The sequence below is a fragment of the Eufriesea mexicana genome, unplaced genomic scaffold, assembly GCF_001483705.2.
Source record: "Eufriesea mexicana isolate 0111107269 unplaced genomic scaffold, ASM148370v2 scaffold2818, whole genome shotgun sequence".
NCBI lineage: Eukaryota > Metazoa > Arthropoda > Insecta > Hymenoptera > Apidae > Eufriesea > Eufriesea mexicana.
The window spans coordinates 524,139-544,723 of NW_016910880.1; the positions used below are offsets into that span (position 1 = coordinate 524,139).

At 29.6% G+C, this 20,585-nt stretch overlaps 5 protein-coding genes across 6 annotated transcripts in view; 2 read left to right on the plus strand and 3 right to left on the minus strand.

Moving 5' to 3' along the window:
• Window positions 1-868, plus strand: part of NELF-B (negative elongation factor B) — a 3,300-nt gene extending 2,432 nt beyond the window's left edge. Inside the window, exons 5-7 of the mRNA XM_017904180.1 lie at window positions 29-313; window positions 406-606; window positions 687-868. Coding sequence (XP_017759669.1) covers window positions 29-313; window positions 406-606; window positions 687-851 — 651 coding nt within the window. The 3' untranslated portion in view covers window positions 852-868. The remainder of the gene's footprint in view (window positions 1-28; window positions 314-405; window positions 607-686) is intronic.
• Window positions 869-1,132: 264 nt separating this feature from the next.
• On the minus strand, window positions 1,133-3,483 carry LOC108550422 (putative RNA polymerase II subunit B1 CTD phosphatase Rpap2). The gene is made up of 6 exons (XM_017904166.1): window positions 3,376-3,483; window positions 3,164-3,278; window positions 1,898-3,076; window positions 1,648-1,808; window positions 1,399-1,569; window positions 1,133-1,316 (listed from the first exon to the last, which is right to left on the minus strand). Exons 1-6 carry the CDS (start codon window positions 3,435-3,437, stop codon window positions 1,133-1,135), a joined length of 1,872 nt encoding a protein of 623 aa, XP_017759655.1. The 5' UTR covers window positions 3,438-3,483.
• A 679-nt stretch (window positions 3,484-4,162) lies between these two features.
• Not1 (CCR4-NOT transcription complex subunit 1) lies at window positions 4,163-13,717 on the plus strand. Of its 2 annotated transcripts, none has more exons than XM_017904191.1 (14): window positions 4,163-4,528; window positions 5,087-5,299; window positions 5,447-5,881; window positions 5,951-6,247; window positions 6,333-7,267; window positions 7,385-7,538; window positions 7,608-8,609; window positions 8,684-10,321; window positions 10,393-10,656; window positions 10,728-10,945; window positions 11,030-11,236; window positions 11,316-11,442; window positions 11,524-13,052; window positions 13,131-13,717. In XM_017904191.1, exons 1-14 carry the CDS (start codon window positions 4,427-4,429, stop codon window positions 13,207-13,209), a joined length of 7,200 nt encoding a protein of 2,399 aa, XP_017759680.1. In that variant the 5' UTR covers window positions 4,163-4,426; the 3' UTR covers window positions 13,210-13,717. The 2 variants fall into 2 exon arrangements, with proteins under 2 accessions (XP_017759680.1, XP_017759681.1); XM_017904192.1 differs by having other exon boundaries at window positions 7,388-7,538.
• A 204-nt stretch (window positions 13,718-13,921) lies between these two features.
• On the minus strand, window positions 13,922-17,814 carry LOC108550433 (pyruvate dehydrogenase phosphatase regulatory subunit, mitochondrial). Its single transcript, XM_017904178.1, has 14 exons — window positions 17,561-17,814; window positions 17,275-17,487; window positions 17,029-17,192; window positions 16,772-16,935; window positions 16,505-16,688; window positions 16,231-16,436; window positions 15,858-16,173; window positions 15,561-15,718; window positions 15,336-15,484; window positions 15,050-15,257; window positions 14,893-14,982; window positions 14,615-14,794; window positions 14,336-14,536; window positions 13,922-14,159 (listed from the first exon to the last, which is right to left on the minus strand). Exons 1-14 carry the CDS (start codon window positions 17,812-17,814, stop codon window positions 13,950-13,952), a joined length of 2,697 nt encoding a protein of 898 aa, XP_017759667.1. The 3' UTR covers window positions 13,922-13,949.
• Window positions 17,815-19,297: 1,483 nt separating this feature from the next.
• LOC108550437 (cell death-inducing p53-target protein 1) lies at window positions 19,298-20,572 on the minus strand. The gene is made up of 4 exons (XM_017904182.1): window positions 20,453-20,572; window positions 19,803-19,942; window positions 19,553-19,706; window positions 19,298-19,466 (listed from the first exon to the last, which is right to left on the minus strand). Exons 2-4 carry the CDS (start codon window positions 19,915-19,917, stop codon window positions 19,361-19,363), a joined length of 375 nt encoding a protein of 124 aa, XP_017759671.1. The 5' UTR covers window positions 19,918-19,942; window positions 20,453-20,572; the 3' UTR covers window positions 19,298-19,360.
• Between the last annotated feature and the right edge of the window lie 13 nt (window positions 20,573-20,585).

Consider the following 20,585-nt stretch of genomic DNA (forward strand, 5'->3'; position numbering starts at 1 on the left):
TTAATATATAATAATTTTTATCTTTTAGGTAGATGATCAGATAAGACAATTAAATTGTAAACTTCCACCTGATGAAAGAGAAAGTGCAATTGCTATAATAGAACATTCTGGTCCTCCTCCTGATGTTTGTCAAGCATATGCACAACTTTCTGGAGTTGCTGCCGTTTTGTCTATGTACTATGCATTACATGTAGGAGGTGGTGGTGGAGTAGGAAGAGGAAGAGGCGATGCTAGGGGTTTAATGAGAGTATTAACTACTTTACCAAATTGTCAAGCACAACGTGCATTTGAAGATCCCTTTTTACACACTTTAGTAAGTTTATCTAGTATAAAATTTATGTAATTATTAATTGTATAATAATTATAATTCCGTAATATAAAATTAAATTGTACATGCTTTTACAGGTATCTTTATTAATATTAAATATGGCTGATGAATTTTCAAATGAATCATTTTGTACAGTCATATTTGATGAATTTTTTCTAGCCGGATTAGGTAGAGATAATGTTACACGACATTTATTAAAATTACTTTGGTACATCCATCCGAAGTTACCGCCGACTCGACTTCATGCACTAATGAAAGCACTCCAACCAACTAGTCAGGTAAAATCATCTTAATTAAGAAAAATATATAAAATTATTATATTAACTATATAATGTCATAATTATATTTGTAATTTAAGCATAATGAAGCAGTACATAGTCTTTATGAAGCTTTACGTGATAAAATTGGAAATCGTTCAACAGAGGATCAGTTAACAACAACAGCACAAATGGATACACTAGGACTCGAATGTCCAACTTCTCCTCTTACTGGTGTACCTACACCAGCTTCTTGCTCATTGTAAACACGACATAATGCAATTTTTTGTATTAATACATTCAAAAATATGACTAAATAATTTTACTTATGAATAGTTGTCTTTTTTTACTTTGTATATGATTTTTCTACTCTTACTGAATAATGAATTCAATGAATAATAAAACAGTCATAATTTTACATAAATGTCTAAAATCATATATGAAAATGTATCTTCTATTTTCATTTCACTCTTCTATTTTTATACTAATTAATAAATGTAATGTATATATTTTTAATATACATAAAGTAAACGAATATTAACATAATTTAAATTACATGAATATTCACAGCATTATCTATATTTGATATATCTGTATTATTAATTAGTTCCATTACTAGTCTGTCCAAGTAATTTGAATCCAACTTATATGACATTAAAATCATTGAAATATACATTGATGCCTGTTTGGTTGCCAATAAAACTTTTAACTCGTAATCTATCATACTCAACCTAAACGAAATATGATACATTTTAATTATTTATTTTAATTATTTATAATAGTCATATATTTTTATTATATTACAGTACTTACATTTTAATGATGATAAGACCTACAAGAGTCCATTCAGTTGTTTTAAAAATAACATTTGCAGCAGATAATGAGAAAGTGTTAATTAATACTTTAATTAAAGTACTTTTTTCACTGCTGTATGTATACTGTGGTAATTTATTACTAGCTAAAGCACATAATAAATCAGGTAATCTATAAAAAAAATAATAGTTATATCATATATATAACTGTTAATTTAAGATATTAAAGAAACATAGAAGATCATATTACATTCTACCAAGTTTATCTAAAAATATCCGCCGTCGTAGCATTTTAGGTGCATGAGTCTCTGTTAAAGGTAACACTGGTGTAAAATTATTATCCTGTTCAGCAACTTCAGAATCATTCTTATTATTTTCTATCACCATACTTCCTTTATAAAATGCTCGAACCTAAAAATAATGATTATAATTGAATTATAATTTATTTTTTATTATATTATATTATTTATTTTTAGTTACTTAAATTAGATTGAACATACTTTTAATTCCATTTTTTTGCCCTCTTCTTGAAGAGTTGACAAATGTGGTAAGGGTCTTAAACTGTTTGTAGTTAAACTTATGTGATCATCTTTTTCATCTTCTAGCTGCAATTTATTTAATTTTTTACACAGATGCAAATATTTGTCATGCTGAACTATATTTTCTAATAATTGATTTTTAATATCTTCTTCTCCTGATAATAAAGAAATAGTATCTTTTGTAATCCATTCCCTTATATTATGCTCAATATGCATTGCAAGATTATAAAATTCATTTGATTGTTTTTTTTTAATAGAACTTTTATGTTTATAATCTTCACATTTATTTTGTTTTATTTTGTGTGCAAGATCTTTATTACTAATAATAATATTTTGTTTCGTGATAGCTATATTATGTTCTGTTTCTGATAGTTCAAATAAGTTATTTTGTTCTGTACTTTTTATATTTTGATTTTTATCTTCTCTTAAACCAATAGCATTCTTATTTACAATTTTATTATCTTGAATTACTGTGTTATTTAGTAGAATATTGTTTCCTACAATAGGTATTTTTTTAACATTATTATCTTTCAAGCATTCTTCGCTAATGGTATCTTCATTCTTTAAGTTAACAGACTCATTTTTCATATCTTTAAATTCTGCATGAATGTCTTTTGGAAATTCTGTACAAACATTGGGTTTTTTAATAATATTACTTCGTTGCATATTTTCATTATTTTTTATTATATATTCATTGTACATATTAATTTCTGGACATTTACTAAAAGATACATTTTTTGAATTTTTGCCTATTTCATTGGTTTCTATATGTTCATCGATGTTTTTAGGATTCAATACCATTTGTACATCAGTCAAATAAATTTCATCTCCAATTGTATTTTTATTTAATTCATCTATAGTTTTTAATATTTTAAATTCTGGTATTTCTTCTTTATCTCTTAACCATAAAGGACTTGTGAGCATTTGTTCCAAAATATAATTACAAGCACCATAACAACATGAGCTACAAAAATTTTTACGTCGAGTTATATCATAAACTTTGTTTTTCTTTGTTGATATATGATACCGTTGATTAATTGTTGTTGTCAATGCATTATTACATAGCACATAACCACATAATTTAATTATAGCCCTTTCTTCAATTACATCTTCCATATGACTTCTGTTAATATATCTTAACTATAAAAATTCATGACTATTTAAAGTAAATGTTACTAAAGTAAATTATTTAAATAACTACATTGTATTTAAATAGCTTATACTTACATTGTATAAAAGCCACTGAGAATCTATTTTTGGTTCTAAAAGTTGTTCAATGATTGTAAGAGCTTTTGCATCACATTGTTTCTTTTTAATTATTGCTAATTGCATTTGTGCCTTACTTAAATATAAATAAATTAAAATAAATTAATATATTCTACAGTTGTTTTTATTATTTTTAGATTATTTTTTCAAATACACATATGGGTAAATCTCACCTCATTTTCTTTTTTACATTCTTTCCTTCAAGTATTTCTTTCTTTAAAGTACACATTTCCATTTTTAGATAATAATAAAAGAAAATCTATTAATGTAAAAAATCTCTGTTACAGTTTACTCTTCTATAATGATCTTATTTATGAAGAAAAAACATGTCTGAAACAAGTGACATCAGAAAATTCCTATCTTTTATAAGAATAATTTGAAATAATAAAATGATTAAATTACAAAAATATCAAATTTTATGTAAAACTTTTCTTTGAACAAATAATATGTTTATTGAAACTTAAATATAAAACAAAGGATACATAAACATAAACATCTTTTATATTTATAATATTTTTCACACGAACCATTTTTATTACGATTTATTTTAGAATGTCGAAATTATTTAATAGAGTGTCATTATTGCTTGTGCAGTTAACGCTATTATCCGAATATAATTTTATAAGAACTTACTATTACTGTCTAAGAAGTTTTAGTAAGGATTTATTTTTTAGAAAAGTGATAATCACAGTAATGTTGGTCAACTTGTATATACAATTAATTAACCAAAATCAAAATAAATTTAAGTTTTTTTTCTTTATCACATATAAGTTTAAAATAAAACAAATTTATATATCTTTCATTACTGAATATGTAAAAAGGTTTATTATAACTATATAAAAACTAGTAATATGGAATACGAAAATGCAATAGATTTTGGTTTGTATGTTAACGCTCTCTAGCGGTAATTTAAAGAAACATTCAACCGGCTGTCTTGTAGAGGTAGAAGTCTACCGAAGTAGATGGAAAAAGAGACCAGTAGAGTGTGACTGGTTGTATGGTGTGATCTTGAAGTAGTGTTACGTTTTCAGTATTATCTTGTTGTGCTCGCCATGACGTTGGTTTGAAATTGTATTTCAAAATATTAATCCCGATGTTGGTCGCAGGACTGTGCCAATGTAGTTTTCATGCTTTTAACGAGGAGAGAATCCGGGGAGGCAATTCGTGGATACCGAAGAAAGCTTCAAACACGTTTGAAGCTTTCGAGGTCGTATTCATGGAACTATGAACCTGGACTCATTGTCTTTTACTTTGTCACAAATCAGTTATTTGGTTGCGAATTTAAATAAGAAAAATTTTCGAGACAGCTGCCAAGAAATATCAATTGTAAGTAGAAAAAAAACCTGTTGTACTACTGCATCTCTTATGCCCACCCCTTCCACTTTCTGTTCATCACACGCCGTCCTCGAAACAGCGCAATATGCTTCGTGAATATTATTACAGATTCCATCTATCGCCATTTATTAAAATAAACTTTCTTTTTAAAAAAATTAAGCGTGGATTTATATACAAGTTAATATACTCATTTTACAACTATTTGCGATTGAATATTCACGCGGCATGAAATACATCTTGAACTTAGCCTCTTTCCGTAATTTGTATGTGTTCCAACGTATTATTTCGAACGATGAAACTCTGTAAATTCTTCAACGCTTGTTTCTAGAACATTAATATTAATAATGTTTTAGTTATTTAACAAATATAAAAGTTGTGAAATATTTATTTTGTTCGAAGTTATTTTGAAATGTTTTATAATCTTTACTGTTTTATTTTTATTATTGGACATATAATAATGTCATAGAGGTCGTGTTTAATATATTTACTTCTATGTAGATATTTTAGCTATGATATTTCTTTCTTTTAAAGTTTATTATTATATTGTAGCTGGTGCAGTGGAAGGGTTTGGAGGCAGACAGACATTTGCTGCGCTCTTTACTCTCGTGCATCGACTTTTCAACTGGAGAGCCACCAGAATCAAGTGCAAAAGATTACTTTCAAGTGCAACTTCTAAAACAAGAGTGTACTAATCTTCTTAGCAAACCTTCCTTTATTTCTAATTTGTGCTTTGCTATAGATCATCCATTTCATCAACAAAAGGTTTATTTTACTTTTTATTTAGGTTAAGATTATCAAAATCAATATATATATATATTAAATTATAAATTAATATACATTAAATGTTTCGTTTTATTACATAGATTTTTCAAATAGAAAATTTTTGTAAACTCTAACTTTACTTTTCAGACTTTGAATCCATCACCAAAGTTTTTTTTACGTTTAAAAAAAGTACTTGGCTTAACTCTAGTACAAGAAGTTGCATTTGCAATTGCATTACTGCATTCTGAGAATACTGAAATCCGTACATTAGCTGTAGAACACGTAAAAAAACAGCTACCTGAATTGATAAAAAATTATATTAATTCTGAGACAAGCAATAGACATCACGAGGAAGGATTGCACGATTCATTGCCTGAAGTTCTTCATCTAATATTATCTCAGGCTTTACATTCAGCCAATCAATTTGGCCTTTCATCTGAAGCAAAAGAAAAATTTCTCAAGAATTTAAGGCGCGATTTTCCCCGTGAGCTGGTACCAGTGGTGCTAGCACCACTCTTGTACCCAGACAACGGGGAAACTCCGCAAGCCAAAATCGAATTAAACATGGCTGTTAATCAAATGGTAATATAAATAATTATTATTATTATGTAATTATTATATTATACTGTAAATTAAAAATTTTCTTTTCAGGATGGAAATTCTCTAGTAGAATTGATTATGGAATTAGGATATGGATTCACTAGTAGTGTTGAAGAATGTCGATCAACCTTAGCTGGTTTAGGAGCTCGAGAAATATCTCCAGCATGTGCTGCAAGAGTTTTAGCTCACATGGCACGTAGCTGTAATGGTCTTGATGATGCTGGGGGATTGCAATCGTTTTGGAGTAATTCAGGAGCTGCACAAGATACAAATAAGGAAAAAGCAAGTGATAGTACTGCTCCTACTACATGGAATGTTGAAGTTTTTGTTCAAGCTTTAAAAGAAATTGTAAGCATTAATAATTGATATCTAATAACTTTATATATTAAATTAAATGTTAAATTTTATTTTAAGTTTTTTTTATTAATTGCAGCAATCAACATTATCTTGGAATGAAGTAATCGTTAAGTTGGATCATGCAGAATTTGTTATTAAAGATAGACAAGGGTTGAATTTGTTAATCACAGGTTTAAGGTTGGGATTAGGTTATCCTTTAGATATGTTTCCTGTGGAACTTTTTTATCGTTATTGGGATAATGTAGAAGGACAGTTTTCTCTAGTGCAGCAAATTTTAAAGTGCCCTGATATATTTTGCTTTGCTGATTATCCATATCATTCAGTAACTGTTGATGTATTGAAAGCAGCACCAGAAAGTGATAGTAAGGAAGCACAAACTTGGAGATCCTTAAATGTAGTTGAACTACTCTTGCATATGGCAGAAAGAGGACTATATGGACCAGTTCAAGAAATATTTAAATGGCCCATTCAACACTGCCCTGATGTCCTTGTATTAGCATTACTACAAATTAATGCTCCTATTAGTAGACTCAGACAAGAATTACTTAGTACATTAATGCCTATTTTTCTCGGAAATCATCCAAATTCGGCTGTTATTCTGCATCATGCTTGGCATGGAAATACAGTTAAAATAAAATCTATTATTATGCATGCTATGGCCGAATGGTACATACGTGGAGATCATGATCAAACAAGACTATCTCGTATTCTTGATGTTGCTCAGGACCTCAAAGCATTAACTCATTTATTAACTGCTCAATCATATCCATTTGTTATTGACCTAGCCTGTTTGGCTTCAAGAAGAGAATATTTAAAATTAGAAAAATGGTTGACAGATAAAATCAGAGAACAAGGAGAAGTTTTTGTTACTGCTTGTGTAAAGTTTTTACAAAGACGTTGCCCTCAAGTAATGGGACCTGGTATAAAAGAAGATCTTACAGTACCAAAAGCAAGTCAACTTCCACAAGAGACGCTAACAACAATGCTTGCTTGCTTGCAAGTGTGTGCTGGGTATGTTGTATTTTTATTACATGTATCATCAGCATAATAAATATTTTATCCTAATTTTTTTCTTTCTTTCTTTCTTTTTTTTTTTTTTTTTTTTTTTTTTTTTTTTTTTTTTAACAGTAGTGTATCTCAAGAATATTCTGAAGCAATAATGACAATGGTACAAAATTGTAGTTTAATGTTGAGTAAAAGTACAATGAGTAGACCTCCACCGCCAGGAGTTTTACGACATCGTGCATTAGAATCTTTTAATCCAGCAACTTTAGGAGGACAGGTATCGAAATTAATATAATTTCTTACATTTACTTATAAGCACTAAAATGTACCTTATTTAATTTTACAGTTATTTTCTTCAAAACAAGTGGACCCACTTGGGAATTTAAGTTCAAGTCTTGCATCTATGGGTTTGGGTTCCAGCCTTGGTCCACCCAGTAGTTCTGCGTTTAATTTACCAGGTGCTCTTGGACCGTTAGTATCAGCACCTGGCTCTCCTTCTCGCCTTATGGGACCTTCTCCAAGTCCATTTCCGATGTTGCCATTATCTTCACAATTACATTCAGGACCAGTTGGTACACAAGGACCATCTGTTTTACCTGGTAGTACAACGATTGGAGGACTGGGACGACTTGGGCCACCAACAGGCATTGAAAAAGCAAGAATACCCGAAACATCAAACTTATTTCCTGATATGGCACAAAATGTTTCCAAAGAAATTGAAGATGAAGCAAATAGTTACTTTCAACGGATATACAATCATCCGCCACATCCTACGTTATCAATTGATGAAGTTCTTGATATGCTAAAAAAGTTTCAAGACTCTGGTAGTAAGAGAGAGAGAGAAGTATTCAACTGTATGTTGCGAAATTTATTCGAGGAATACCGATTTTTTCCACAATACCCAGATAAAGAGTTGCAAATTACGGCACAACTATTCGGAGGAATTATCGAAAAAGGACTGATTAATAGCTGTATGACACTTGGATTAGCTCTAAGATTTGTACTGGATGCACTTAGGAAATCAGGAGGCAGCAAGATGTATTACTTTGGCATAACAGCTCTGGATCGTTTCAAGAGTCGTTTAAAAGACTACCAAACATACTGTGAGCATGTCAGAGCAATTCAACATTTCAGTGAGTTCCCACCGCATTTAATTGAGTATATAGAATATGGATTACAGGGGCAGGAGCCTCCCACAAGACCTCAAGGTCCAGTCCTCCCAAAAACTTTAGCAGCTATGCTGGCACCGGTTACTACACCATATAAAACTATTACAACAACAACAATAACGACAAGTACTACTCAAGCGAAATCATCCACAACACCAACCACCTCTCTCTCGGCCAGAGTAAGTAAACTATAAATTTCAGAATTATAAAGTGCAATTTTTTTGTTACTTATAATATCTTCTTTTAATTTTAGCCTTCCATTGCTAATGCAACAAATATTGATACATTATTAGTAGCAACAGATAAAGAAGAAAAAATTACAACACCACCAGAAGCTTTACAAGATAAAACAGCATTCATATTCAATAATCTTAGTCAACTCAATTTACAACAAAAATGTGATGAAATTCGAGAAATTGTCACGGAAGAGTATTGGCCTTGGATGGCTCAGTATTTAGTAATGAAACGTGCAAGCATAGAATTGAATTTTCATGCCTTATATTCAAATTTTCTGGACTGCTTAAAATTGCCAGAAGTGTATAAAATGGTTACTAGAGAAACGTTTAGAAACATAAAGGTTTTATTACGAAGCGACAAAGGGATAGCAAATTTTTCTGATCGCTCGCTTCTAAAAAATCTAGGTCATTGGTTAGGAATGTTAACACTTGGCAGAAATAAACCTATTTTACATATAGATATAGACCTAAAAAGTTTACTTGTTGAAGCATACCACAAAGGCCAGCAAGAACTTCTTTATGTTGTTCCCTTTGTGGCCAAAGTGCTTGAAAGTTGTGCAAAAAGTCGTGTTTTTCGTCCTCCTAATCCTTGGACAATGGCCATTATGAATGTATTAGCAGAATTACATCAGGAACCTGATTTAAAACTTAATTTAAAATTTGAAATCGAAGTATTATGCAAAAATTTAAGTATCGATGTTGGTGAATTGAAGCCTGCACTTTATTTAAAAGATCCAGAAAAATTACGAAACTTGGAATATCAGTTATCACATCCTAATAAAAAATCTGAATCAAATAACAACCAGCAACAAACTCAAGGCCCTATTGAAGAATTAGTTGGACCTACAACAACTGGAACTATTGTTCCACAAACGGCTCCTGCAAATACAACACCCTCTTTACCTACTGGTCCACCAGAACCACGTTTTAATTATATGGATATATCTGTAACAGGCATTGCTAATATTTCTCAACATATCACCATTAATAATAATTTACCATTATTTCAAACACATCCACATTTAAAACAATTTGTTCGTCCAGCTGTTGAGAGAGCAATTCAAGAATGGATTCATCCTGTAGTCGATCGATCGATCAAAATAGCTCTAACTACTAGTGAACAAATTGTGAGAAAAGACTTTGCATTAGATCCAGAAGAAGTACGAATGAGAACAGCAGCAAGACATATGGTTCGCAATTTAACTGCTGGAATGGCTATGATTACTTGCCGTGATCAAGTTTTAGCATCGATTAGTACAAATTTAAAACAATCTTTTTTAACTGCAATACTGAGTATGACTCCACAACAAAAAGAACTCGCAGAACAAGCAGCTAATGTAGTAGCTGCTGATAATATGGAACTTGCTTGTGCATTTGTACAAAAGACAGCTATTGAAAAAGCAATTCCAGAAATGGATAAACGTTTATTAAATGAAATCGAATTGCGAAAAATTGCACGACAGGAGGGAAGAAGATATTGTGATCCATTAGCAAAATATCAAGCAGAGAGAATGCCTGAACAAATAAGATTAAAAGTTGGTGGAGTGACTCCCCAACAAATGGCTGTTTATGAAGAATTTGCAAGAAATATTCCAGGATTTTTGCCACTCTCTGAGCGAGACACACAAAGTCTATTAATGCCAAAACCTGTTACAGTATGTATTCTATGTAATATACCTTTTAATTTTGTATAATATTATTTACTTGGAATATTGTTCTTTTAAAGGAACCTGCTATAACTGCATTTGCTGCTAACCCAGCAGTTGCAGTAGCAACAGCACAACAGGTAGCCGCATATGCAGCAGCAGTAAGTAATGACGAAGTTGGAGCTATGTTGGAAAAGCTTGCAACTGAAGTTGAAGTGTTACTTGCTGCAATGGGTCCAGCTGCACCTCCTCCACAACATGCTGCCCTCCATAGTCTTTTGGAATCCATTATTCTAACACGAAGATCAAGAGATGCAGGTGCTGCTATGACATTACTTAAAAAGGTAAAGTATTAGAAGATATATTATTTAACTATGCCAATCATTATATTCAATCTACATATCCATAATTTTAGGCTGTAGAAGGATTATTAGATGGTCCTACCATTTCCAGCGGTGTAATAGATTCAGAAATTATATTACGGTATAGAGAACTTCATTTACGCATTTTAAAATGTCTTCAAGATCCACGTGCTTATGGAATGCAATGGACAAATAAACATGTTACACGATGTTTAACGGAATGCAGAGAAGAGTTTCGGTATAATTTTGAAGCTGTCGATTATCTCATCAGGTATTCATCTTCCCTAATATATTACTAAATTACTGTATCAGTTAGACAATAAGATATAAATAACATACTTATTATTATTTTTAGATCTCATTTAATTAGTCTTCCACAGTATGATTTAGCTTTGGCTCAAGCTATAGATTCTGGCAACGCCATGGCAACAGCGTTTGCCATGCAATTGGTGCAACTTTATTTAATTGATGAAAGACAAACAACACATGTTACCGAATCTGACCTGTTTCACACAATTGAAATACTTGCTAGAATGGCACATCATAGAGCACCACCTGAAGGGTAATTATTAATAATATAGTAATGTTTAATAGAATAATTTATGTGTAATTAATTAAAATAAAATTTATGTACTCCTCAGGATTTTACTCTTTAGACTGACAAGTCTAATAGAATCATTGCGTGCTAATCATGATCCTGGAGTATTAGCAGATAGAGCTCCTGCTGGTCCTACAGCGCATATTCATTCTGGAATTCTACAGGTGAGAGTAAGTAAATTTTGCCAGTCTTAAGGTGTCAAGAACACACATTTGTGTTTACAATTTATGTTGTTTTTCTTTTTTCCATAGGCTCGTGACTTTGACGATCCACCCGGATTGATGGAAAAAACAGAGTATTTGTTACGTGAATGGGTTTCAATGCATCATAGTCCAACACATGCTCGTGATCCTACAAAAGCTTTTGGAATGTTTGTTCATCAAATGAACATTCATGGAATTCTCAAAACCGACGATCTCATAACAAGATTCTTTAAATTAAGCACTCAAATGTGTGTTGATCTGTGTTATCGTGCTTTAGCTGAGACAAATGCTGCACCATCTGTTGTTCGTGCGAAATGCTTCCATTCTTTGGATGCTTTCGTTCGTTTAGTCGCGCTTTTGGTAAAACATTCTGGTGATAGTACAAATACTCATACGAAAATTAATTTACTGAACAAGGTTTTGGGAATTGTTGCTGGCGTATTACTGCAGGACCATGAAATACGAGGAACCGATTTTCAACAATTACCCTATCATAGAATTTTCATTATGCTTTTCCTCGAACTTTGTGCTCCTGAGCCTGTGTTGGAAGCAGTAAATTATCAAGTATTAACTGCTTTCTGCCATACGCTACATATACTTAGACCAGCCAAAGCTTCAGGATTTTGTTATGCTTGGCTAGAGTTAGTGTCACATAGAGTTTTTATTGGGCGTATGCTTGCGATTACACCGCAACAAAAATGTTGGGGCATGTATGCGCAACTTTTAATTGATCTGTTCAAGTATCTTGCACCATATCTTCGAAATGCTGAACTTGCAAAGCCTGTTACTTTGTTATACAAAGGAACTCTTAGAGTACTATTAGTCTTATTACATGATTTTCCTGAATTTCTTTGTGATTATCACTACGGATTCTGCGATGTAATTCCACCCAATTGCATACAAATGAAAAATCTTATTTTAAGTGCATATCCAAGAAATATGCGGTTACCTGATCCATTTACACCGAATTTAAAAGTTGATATGCTACAAGAGATAGCTCATGCGCCACGAGTATTGACCAATTTTGCGTCTATGATACAACCATTAAGTTTCAAAAAAGAACTTGATTCATATTTAAAAGCGCGTGCACCAGTTACTTTTCTTTCTGAATTACGTAGTAATTTACAAGTATCTCAAGAAGCTGGTGTTCGCTACAATATTCAGTTGATGAATGCTCTAGTACTTTATGTTGGAACACAAGCAATAGCTTTTATTCGTAGTAAAGGACATACTCCTAACATGTCTACTATCGCACATTCTGCACACATGGATATATTCCAAAACTTGGCAGTTGATCTCGATACAGAAGGTCGTTATTTGTTTGTAAATGCAATTGCAAATCAATTGCGATATCCTAATAGTCATACGCATTACTTCAGTTGTACACTTTTGTACTTGTTTGCTGAAGCTAATACAGAAGCGATACAAGAACAAATTACGAGAGTTCTTCTTGAAAGACTTATTGTAAATAGACCTCATCCATGGGGTCTTCTAATTACTTTTGTTGAACTTATTAAAAATCCAACGTATAAATTCTGGACGCATGAATTTGTTCACTGTGCACCTGAAATTGAAAAGTAAGTTATTGTAATTATATATATTTGGTTATACTGATTTTAAATATATTACTTATTTTTCAACTTGTATTGTTCCAGATTATTCGAGTCGATAGCTCGATCGTGTATGGTTCAAAAACAAGTACAGCCTACTCCTGAACCGGAGATCCCAGAGTGATAGGACACTTTATTTTTCATTGTCGATTTGTGTACAGTAAAAAAAGAAGAACATAAATATTAAGAGTCGCGTGTAAAAAGTTGTTAATGTACGAATAGATGTACTATACTTTGGGCTTAACTTTTGGTGGATAGATATTAAATAACCGTATATTAAGTGTATCAATTGAGCTAGAATAAGCGAGACTACTATTATGTTAATATTTTAATAAAAATATTGTTGCATCGATCAGAAAGCAACGAACATTCAACCTTACAAAACGTGTCTTTCGAACAGTGTACTTGAAACAGTGTGTTACCATGACATTGTAATATTATAGCACAAATGTCAGTATAATGCGTATCATAATGAAGAAGAGGAAGTCAAGACAACAAGGGTGTTCAAGAAGTAATAGTGAATTTTTGTAGGTTAAATTGAATATAAATGTATTATGAGTAAGTGGTACATTGAGTCAGTACCAAAATTAATATGTTGTGCTATGTAAGTCATTTAGGGAGTACTTGCAGAATGTATGGTGCATTTGGAAATCTGTAATATAGTACATAATTACTAGTATATATTGATGTAATTTTTTAAGAATTGTAGCTATGAAAGAAAGATAAAGCTGATTAATTAAAATGTTGTTTACGTGATCTTTTGCTTTAAATGTTAAGTAGTGATTTATAATTGTCACTTATTAAATAATTTATTAAACTTTATACACATTGTCTGTACATAATTCGAAACTTATATTGTCAAAGTTAAACAACTTGATGATCACGTGTTGCATGATACGAATCCCTTTCCTTATCTGGGAATTTGGTAGGTAGATTTGGACTGTGTAAATGACATTTTGCAGAAAATTTTATTCCTGCTACATCTATTTCGTAATCTCCTGATAATATATATTCATTTGATACTTCTTGTGGATGTCCTTGTGAATCAAAATTTTGCACAAATCCAAGGCAAACCTAAATAAAGTTTATTACTTATTTTTATATAAAAAAATACATATTTTGCAACTTTTTATATGCTTTTGAAATTTTTCAAAATTTTTTGAAATTATTAATGTTAATATTAAATTATTATAACAATTATAATATTATTATAATAAAATAATATTAATATTAATAACATTAAATTATACCTGCTTTCTAAATGTAAATCCATAACCTGTAGTAGTTGTCATTCCACAATATTTCCCGTTTCTAAAAATTGGTTCACTACCCCAACACCATGTATCTAACTCAGGATCATGATCATTCAATAATAACTGCACATATTTTCGTTTTACACCTTCTTCGCGTTGTTTTAAAAGGGCATCTCTTCCAATAAAATTTACATCTTTCTATTAAACATGTAGTATTGAAACGTTATATTAATTTCAGTTTAATATATAAATTATATAAATAATAAAGATATATACATCAAGTTTTACTCTCCAAGTTCGTCCACATTCTAAAGGAGTAGTAAAGGTATCTAAATCTTGACCCCAAAATGCATAAAATTTTTCAACTCGTAGAGCTCGAGTTGCATAATAACCAGCGTGTTTTATTCCGTATTTAGCCCCAGCATCTATGAGTCTTGTATAAACATGTAAAGCAAACTATAAACCAGTATTAAATAAAACAAAAATTACAATTTAAGAGATATTTCGTTTTTATTTTTAAAATTTATTTTCATTTTTACGTTTAGAATACTTACTTCATTTGGAATATATAAAACATAGCCAAGTTCTCCTGTATGAGTTAGATTCATTGTACGTATTCCATTAGCAAGCCCAACATCTAATTCCTTTTGATGAAAGAAATATATTTTATTGGTTAATTATGATTAATATACCATAATAAATAATAAATACCTTAAAAGTGAAAAATGGGAAGTTTTTAGGGTTTAGATCAGTATCTGTCAATTCTGACAGTAACTGTCTAGTAGCAGGACCCATAATACAAATTGCTGTATATGCTGATGTTACATCAGACACTGCTACAGAACCATCTGTAGGTAAATGACGATTAATCCAATGTTTACATCGAGTTTGTTGTATGGTAGGTGCAATCATCATGTAACTTAAATACAAAAGAAATATATATTATACGGCTATATATTATGTCTTATAATTTGATCAACTTATTTATACAACTTACTGATTAGGAGCAATACGTGCTAAACTACAATCATTTTCATAGCCTCCACGATAATTTTGTAAACCTGTATGAATAATACTTCCCACTGGAACATCTACATCATTTGAACATAAGTATTGTAAAAAATTTACAACTTCCATCCCATTTGACTAAAACAACAAAAGCATTAAAAAATTATTTAGTGTAATAATATATTCTCATGTTATTTACAACAATGCATCATACCCATAAATCAATTTTAGTAAAAGAAGAATAATCACTTAATCCAATTGTTTCACGACATGCAGCATATTCGTCCGAAACAGATTCAAACCATGATGGTTTACTAAACGTATTTGTGTATGCTATCTTATATCTTTGAAATCCATCAATCGTTTCTAAATCTGTGTAGCAAAGCAATCTGTATAATAAAATCTAGTTTCTTTTTTTATAATACAGATATATTAATAAGTAATTTTCTACAAGGAAATTTATTCTAAAAGATATCTCTAATGTTTTTTTTATAAAAATCAGTAAATCTACCATTATCATCATCTAACTGAAACCAGGTTGGCCGCTCATATCCCATTACTTGACCAAATATAGCACCAGCTTCTCTGAGTTTTGGATAAATTGGAGACATTCTTAAATTTCTACCAGTTTTGAATTCATGATGTGGATATTGTAAAGCATAATGCATTCCAGGAACTTCCTTTACTCGATCACGTAAGAATTTACGATTGTTATGAAGTCCCAAAAATCGTGATACATCTAATTCGTACATGTCTAAAGATGTCGAACCATTAACTATTAATTCTGCAGTTGCTCGACCAACACCACCAGCCGCTGATATCCCCACCTACGAAAATTATCTTTTATTAATTCTATAAATAAATATTAATTTAATTCCACTTACCGTTTTCATACCAGCAGCAATATAATAGTTGCGTATTTCTGGTGCTTCACCAACTATCCATTTGCAATCTGGAGAAAATGCTTCAGGACCATTACATAATTTTTCTAAAATAGCATTTCCTAAACTTGGAATCCTATAAAGCATTTGTTCAAGTAAAATATGAAAATGATCCCAATCTTCTGGTAAAAACCTTTCTTCTGTACTTTCTAAATAAAAATTTGTTTAATATTTTAATTTATTTAAAATTAATGATAAGTAAAGATCTATACTCAACCAGGTATTGTTCCATCTTCAAATGCTGGTTTTGCAACTGGTTCAAAACCTCCAGCTAATAAACTTCCATTGTTTTCTCGAAAATAAATATATCCATCTAAATCTCTTATAACAGGTGTCATAGGATTTAAACCACTAATAGGTTTTGTATGCAGATAGTAATGTTCTACAGGATGAAGAGGTACCTAAATAAGATGTACATAATTAAAATGATTGAAAAATAATGTTTCTTGCAAATTTAATCACAATCAAAATATAAATATTTAACCTTTACATATGGTTCACTTAATTTTCCTACATTACGTGCCCAAAATCCAGCACAATTGACAAAATGTTCACATTCAATAGTACCATGTGTTGTTTCTACTGCTTCAATTCTACCATTTTGTGTAACAATTTTAGTAACTTTACAATTTTCAAATACTTTAACACCTAAAATTATTAAGGAATTAAATTTTTAACTTGATTATAACATAAAATTAAATACCATTATATTTCCTTAATTTTATGAAAAACTGGGAATACCATTTTTCCTTGCCTCTTCTATTAATGTTAAACAAATTTGATATGGATCTCCTACACCATCTCCTGAGATCCATAATCCACCAACCAAATCATCTATTCGTAGTAATGGACATATTTCTTGTACCTGCTTTGGTGTAATCAAATGACACTCAATATTACGTGATCTAAAAATATTTATATAATGCTTTATACTTGGCAAATTGTACATTTATACAAATACATACAATTACATAAAAATGGTCTCACATAGACTGTGCTTTCATTCGTTTAAATACTGTCATACGATCTCTTGTGCGTGCTAAAGAAAGACTGCCACACTGTTTCCATCCTGTTAGTAAACCTTTTTTTTCCAATTCTTTATATAATGCTATACTATCTTGAGCAAGTTTAACTTGTGCCAAACTTGGTTTAAAAGCTCCTACTAATCCTGAAGTATGCCATGTTGTCCCTCCTCCCAATCTAAATTTAGGTAAAATAAATATGAAAAAATACATTTTTATAAAATATAAAATATATGCATTTAGAAGTATACCTGCCACTTTCTATGATAACAGTTTGAGATCCCAATCCCATAAGTGAAAGATGATAAGCAACTGCACCACCCATAACACCACCTCCACATATAACAACTTTTGTTTCCTTAGGAAGTGGATCATCAACATCTTCGTTTTTTTTTGCAGTAGATTTTGAACTGCTATGTCTTATTCTTTTGTTACAATTGTAAAAAACAAAATTATCCCATTTTGTTACAAATTTATTACAAAACAATTTCGAGTGATGCCACATTGTAATAAAAAGAAATCTAATATTTTTTCCAAATTTACATGTAAATACAGTAGAAATAGACACATCTATAACTTATTACACTTCTATTAAGGTTAGATTTGTTATAGAACGTAAAAGAGAATCACTGTATTATTGTCCCATTCTTATTTTGAAATATCATTAATTACTTTAAGTTAATGTTCAATTCGTAATATTTTAAATAAGTTTATTCATTAATAGATGTTATATATTTTCATAAATGTGACCACATTTTATCAACAAAGTTTAATTCAAATTTAAAAAATGAAAACTGGTTAATTAAATTATTTCTTTATTTAATCGAATAATAATTTTATTTTTCATGTATAATAATAATATATTTTTAGAAATATACAAAAATTGAATGCTTATAAAAATAAAAAACAATAAAGGTTACTCAGAAGATTAGTTCCATTTTACGGTAGTAGTAACATTATAATGTTATTAATATACAATACATTAAAAAATATATAAAAACATAAATATTACATTAAAAAATATTGTGTTATAAATTTAGATCATTTAAAATATACTTTAAATTATCAATCGTTGAAAGTAAAAAATAAGGATAAATAATTTAACTCATAATTAAAATTTTATTTTATATCAAGTTTATTAATTTATACTTTTATTTTAGAAATATAACTTTCTTGTTATATCTTACAAAGTATTTAATTTTATTTGAAAACTTATATAAATTTTTATAATTATTGTAAAAAATCAATAGTGCACTTTATTTCTAAAAAATAATTTTTAATAATACAATGTTATTAATATATACGTGTGTGTATGTACGTACGTGTGTACGATGAGATGTATATATATACATATTCATACATACATACACATCCGTACATATATTGTTCAATATATATATTAAATTACAAAAAAGATTACATTTACAATTGCAAAACATTAAATTATAAAAAGAGATATAAATTGGGTAATTTTATCATTTTTAACAATTTTACAAAATAGATTTTTAGTAGTTCATATAATAGCAACTGCTATTAGTTGTTAGTGCAAGTTGAATACAGAAATATTATATATATAACATTTATATGTTCAGAAAAAATACCAAGTAATGATGAAAATACTTTTAATATTACTTCATGTAAAAGTAATTTTATATACATGTTACATATGAAAATTTATATTGTGCAATATTTATTGCAAACAAAACTATTAATAAACTTTTGTACATTTGAGACAATTACTCTACACATCTTTAATGAAGACATTCAAAAGCAGAACGAGTAAAATATTTTTTAGGAACTTTTTCATCTAATTTGTTTATTTCTTTAATATTTAAATTAATGAGACTTTTTATGAAAGTAAAAATTAAATATTTTTTTTATACTATGTGCAATCTTGCAAACTTTCACATAACAAATATTTAAAGCTGATTGTTTATATCCCAAATATTGGAAATGTTTTAATTTATAAAAATTAAAAATTGTTTGCTATATATACATAACTTTCAAATGGTTTTAAAGTGAAATGCAATAGTTACTAATATTGTGTTACTTTATTTCCTATAATGACCCAGATAGGCTTTACAGTTAGAACAACTGTGATGGACATCCATACATTCATCAATACAGCAAGGAATCAAACAGCATCCAAACCAACATCTGTTGATGATAATACAGTAAATAATAATAGATAAAATATTTAGAAAGTATTAAATTGATCACTAAAAAGAAATTTGTATGTATACCCCATTAATGCAATCACAACTCCAGATATATAAGCAATCATGCCAGGTTCTGTCTTTATTGTTGTATCAACTTGTGCAAAACAATATGGACAGGTGGTACGTGTTGACTGAGGTCCAAGTGGAATAATTTGTATAGTAGTTGTTGGTCTTGAGTCTACAATAACAATGGAAATTTATATTGTCAATTATTTTCTTAATTAGTTTAATGTTATTATAGATTTCATTAGAATAAAATAAAAATAAAATGCACAAGATGTTTCTGGAGCTGAAGCAGGTAGATGTGTCCCCAATGTCTGTGAATAATCAGGTGGTGCAAGTGGTACACATGACTCATAAGGTGGTGGTGGCGGCTCAGATTTATACATAATGTATTACTTATAAGTAGTTTATCTATAATTAAACATGATTATATAAGTATACACAAATAAGAAATAATAGTGAATTTATGGATTCATATTAACAATTATATTTAAATAATACAAACGCGCGCGCAATTTAAAATCTGTATTGTATTACAACACAATGTGAGCATTATACAAACAAAATTCAGGACAATTTTTATTCGGTTACTTAACTCGTATATTTTTTTGAATTACTCAAATAATAAATTTTAATGATATAGTCACATAATAAAATATCCCGTTAATCATAATAAAACAATTTATCTTATAAAACTATTAAAAATTAACTAAATTTTAATCATGCGTAATTGTAATTTAACAATGATTGTTTTAAAAATTTTCACTAAAAATAATAACAATAGCCGCTTCAATATCTACAAATTGATTGCAAAATTGTGTTATAACTAACATTCAGTTCATTTGAGGTAAAGTGAGAAAAGTCATGACAATCTTTTACTAATATTTGGTTAAATACATAGTGAATTATAGTTTCACCTACCTTAATAAAATGATAAGAAATTGAGTACCAATTATTTAGATAATGTATGAGTAATTTCTAAATATGTAGTCCATGTGTATAATTTTAATAGGTTGAAGTGTAAATACGAAAAAGGTAAGAAATATTCTTATAT

Bases quoted from the DNA above. Each gene is read 5' to 3' on its own strand.
- LOC108550422 (XM_017904166.1), bottom strand. From the start codon at position 3,437: ATGGAAATGTGTACTTTAAAGAAAGAAATACTTGAAGGAAAGAATGTA. The intron at 3,077-3,163 runs GTAAGTATAAGC...GAATTTTTATAG, and splicing joins CTCAGTGGCTTTTATACAAT to TTAAGATATATTAACAGAAG. The intron at 1,809-1,897 runs GTATGTTCAATC...CATTATTTTTAG, and splicing joins GCAAAAAAATGGAATTAAAA to GTTCGAGCATTTTATAAAGG.
- Not1 (XM_017904191.1), top strand. From the start codon at position 4,427: ATGAACCTGGACTCATTGTCTTTTACTTTGTCACAAATCAGTTATTTG. The intron at 10,657-10,727 runs GTAAAGTATTAG...CCATAATTTTAG, and splicing joins CTATGACATTACTTAAAAAG to GCTGTAGAAGGATTATTAGA. The intron at 11,237-11,315 runs GTAATTATTAAT...TGTACTCCTCAG, and splicing joins CATAGAGCACCACCTGAAGG to GATTTTACTCTTTAGACTGA.
- LOC108550433 (XM_017904178.1), bottom strand. From the start codon at position 17,814: ATGTGGCATCACTCGAAATTGTTTTGTAATAAATTTGTAACAAAATGG. The intron at 16,689-16,771 runs GTTAAATATTTA...CATCTTATTTAG, and splicing joins TAAGTGAACCATATGTAAAG to GTACCTCTTCATCCTGTAGA. The intron at 16,174-16,230 runs GTAAGTGGAATT...TAATTTTCGTAG, and splicing joins TTGCTGCTGGTATGAAAACG to GTGGGGATATCAGCGGCTGG.
- LOC108550437 (XM_017904182.1), bottom strand. From the start codon at position 19,917: ATGTATAAATCTGAGCCGCCACCACCACCTTATGAGTCATGTGTACCA. The intron at 19,707-19,802 runs GTGCATTTTATT...TTGTTATTGTAG, and splicing joins TTCAGCTCCAGAAACATCTT to ACTCAAGACCAACAACTACT. The intron at 19,467-19,552 runs GTATACATACAA...TATCATCAACAG, and splicing joins GTTGTGATTGCATTAATGGG to ATGTTGGTTTGGATGCTGTT.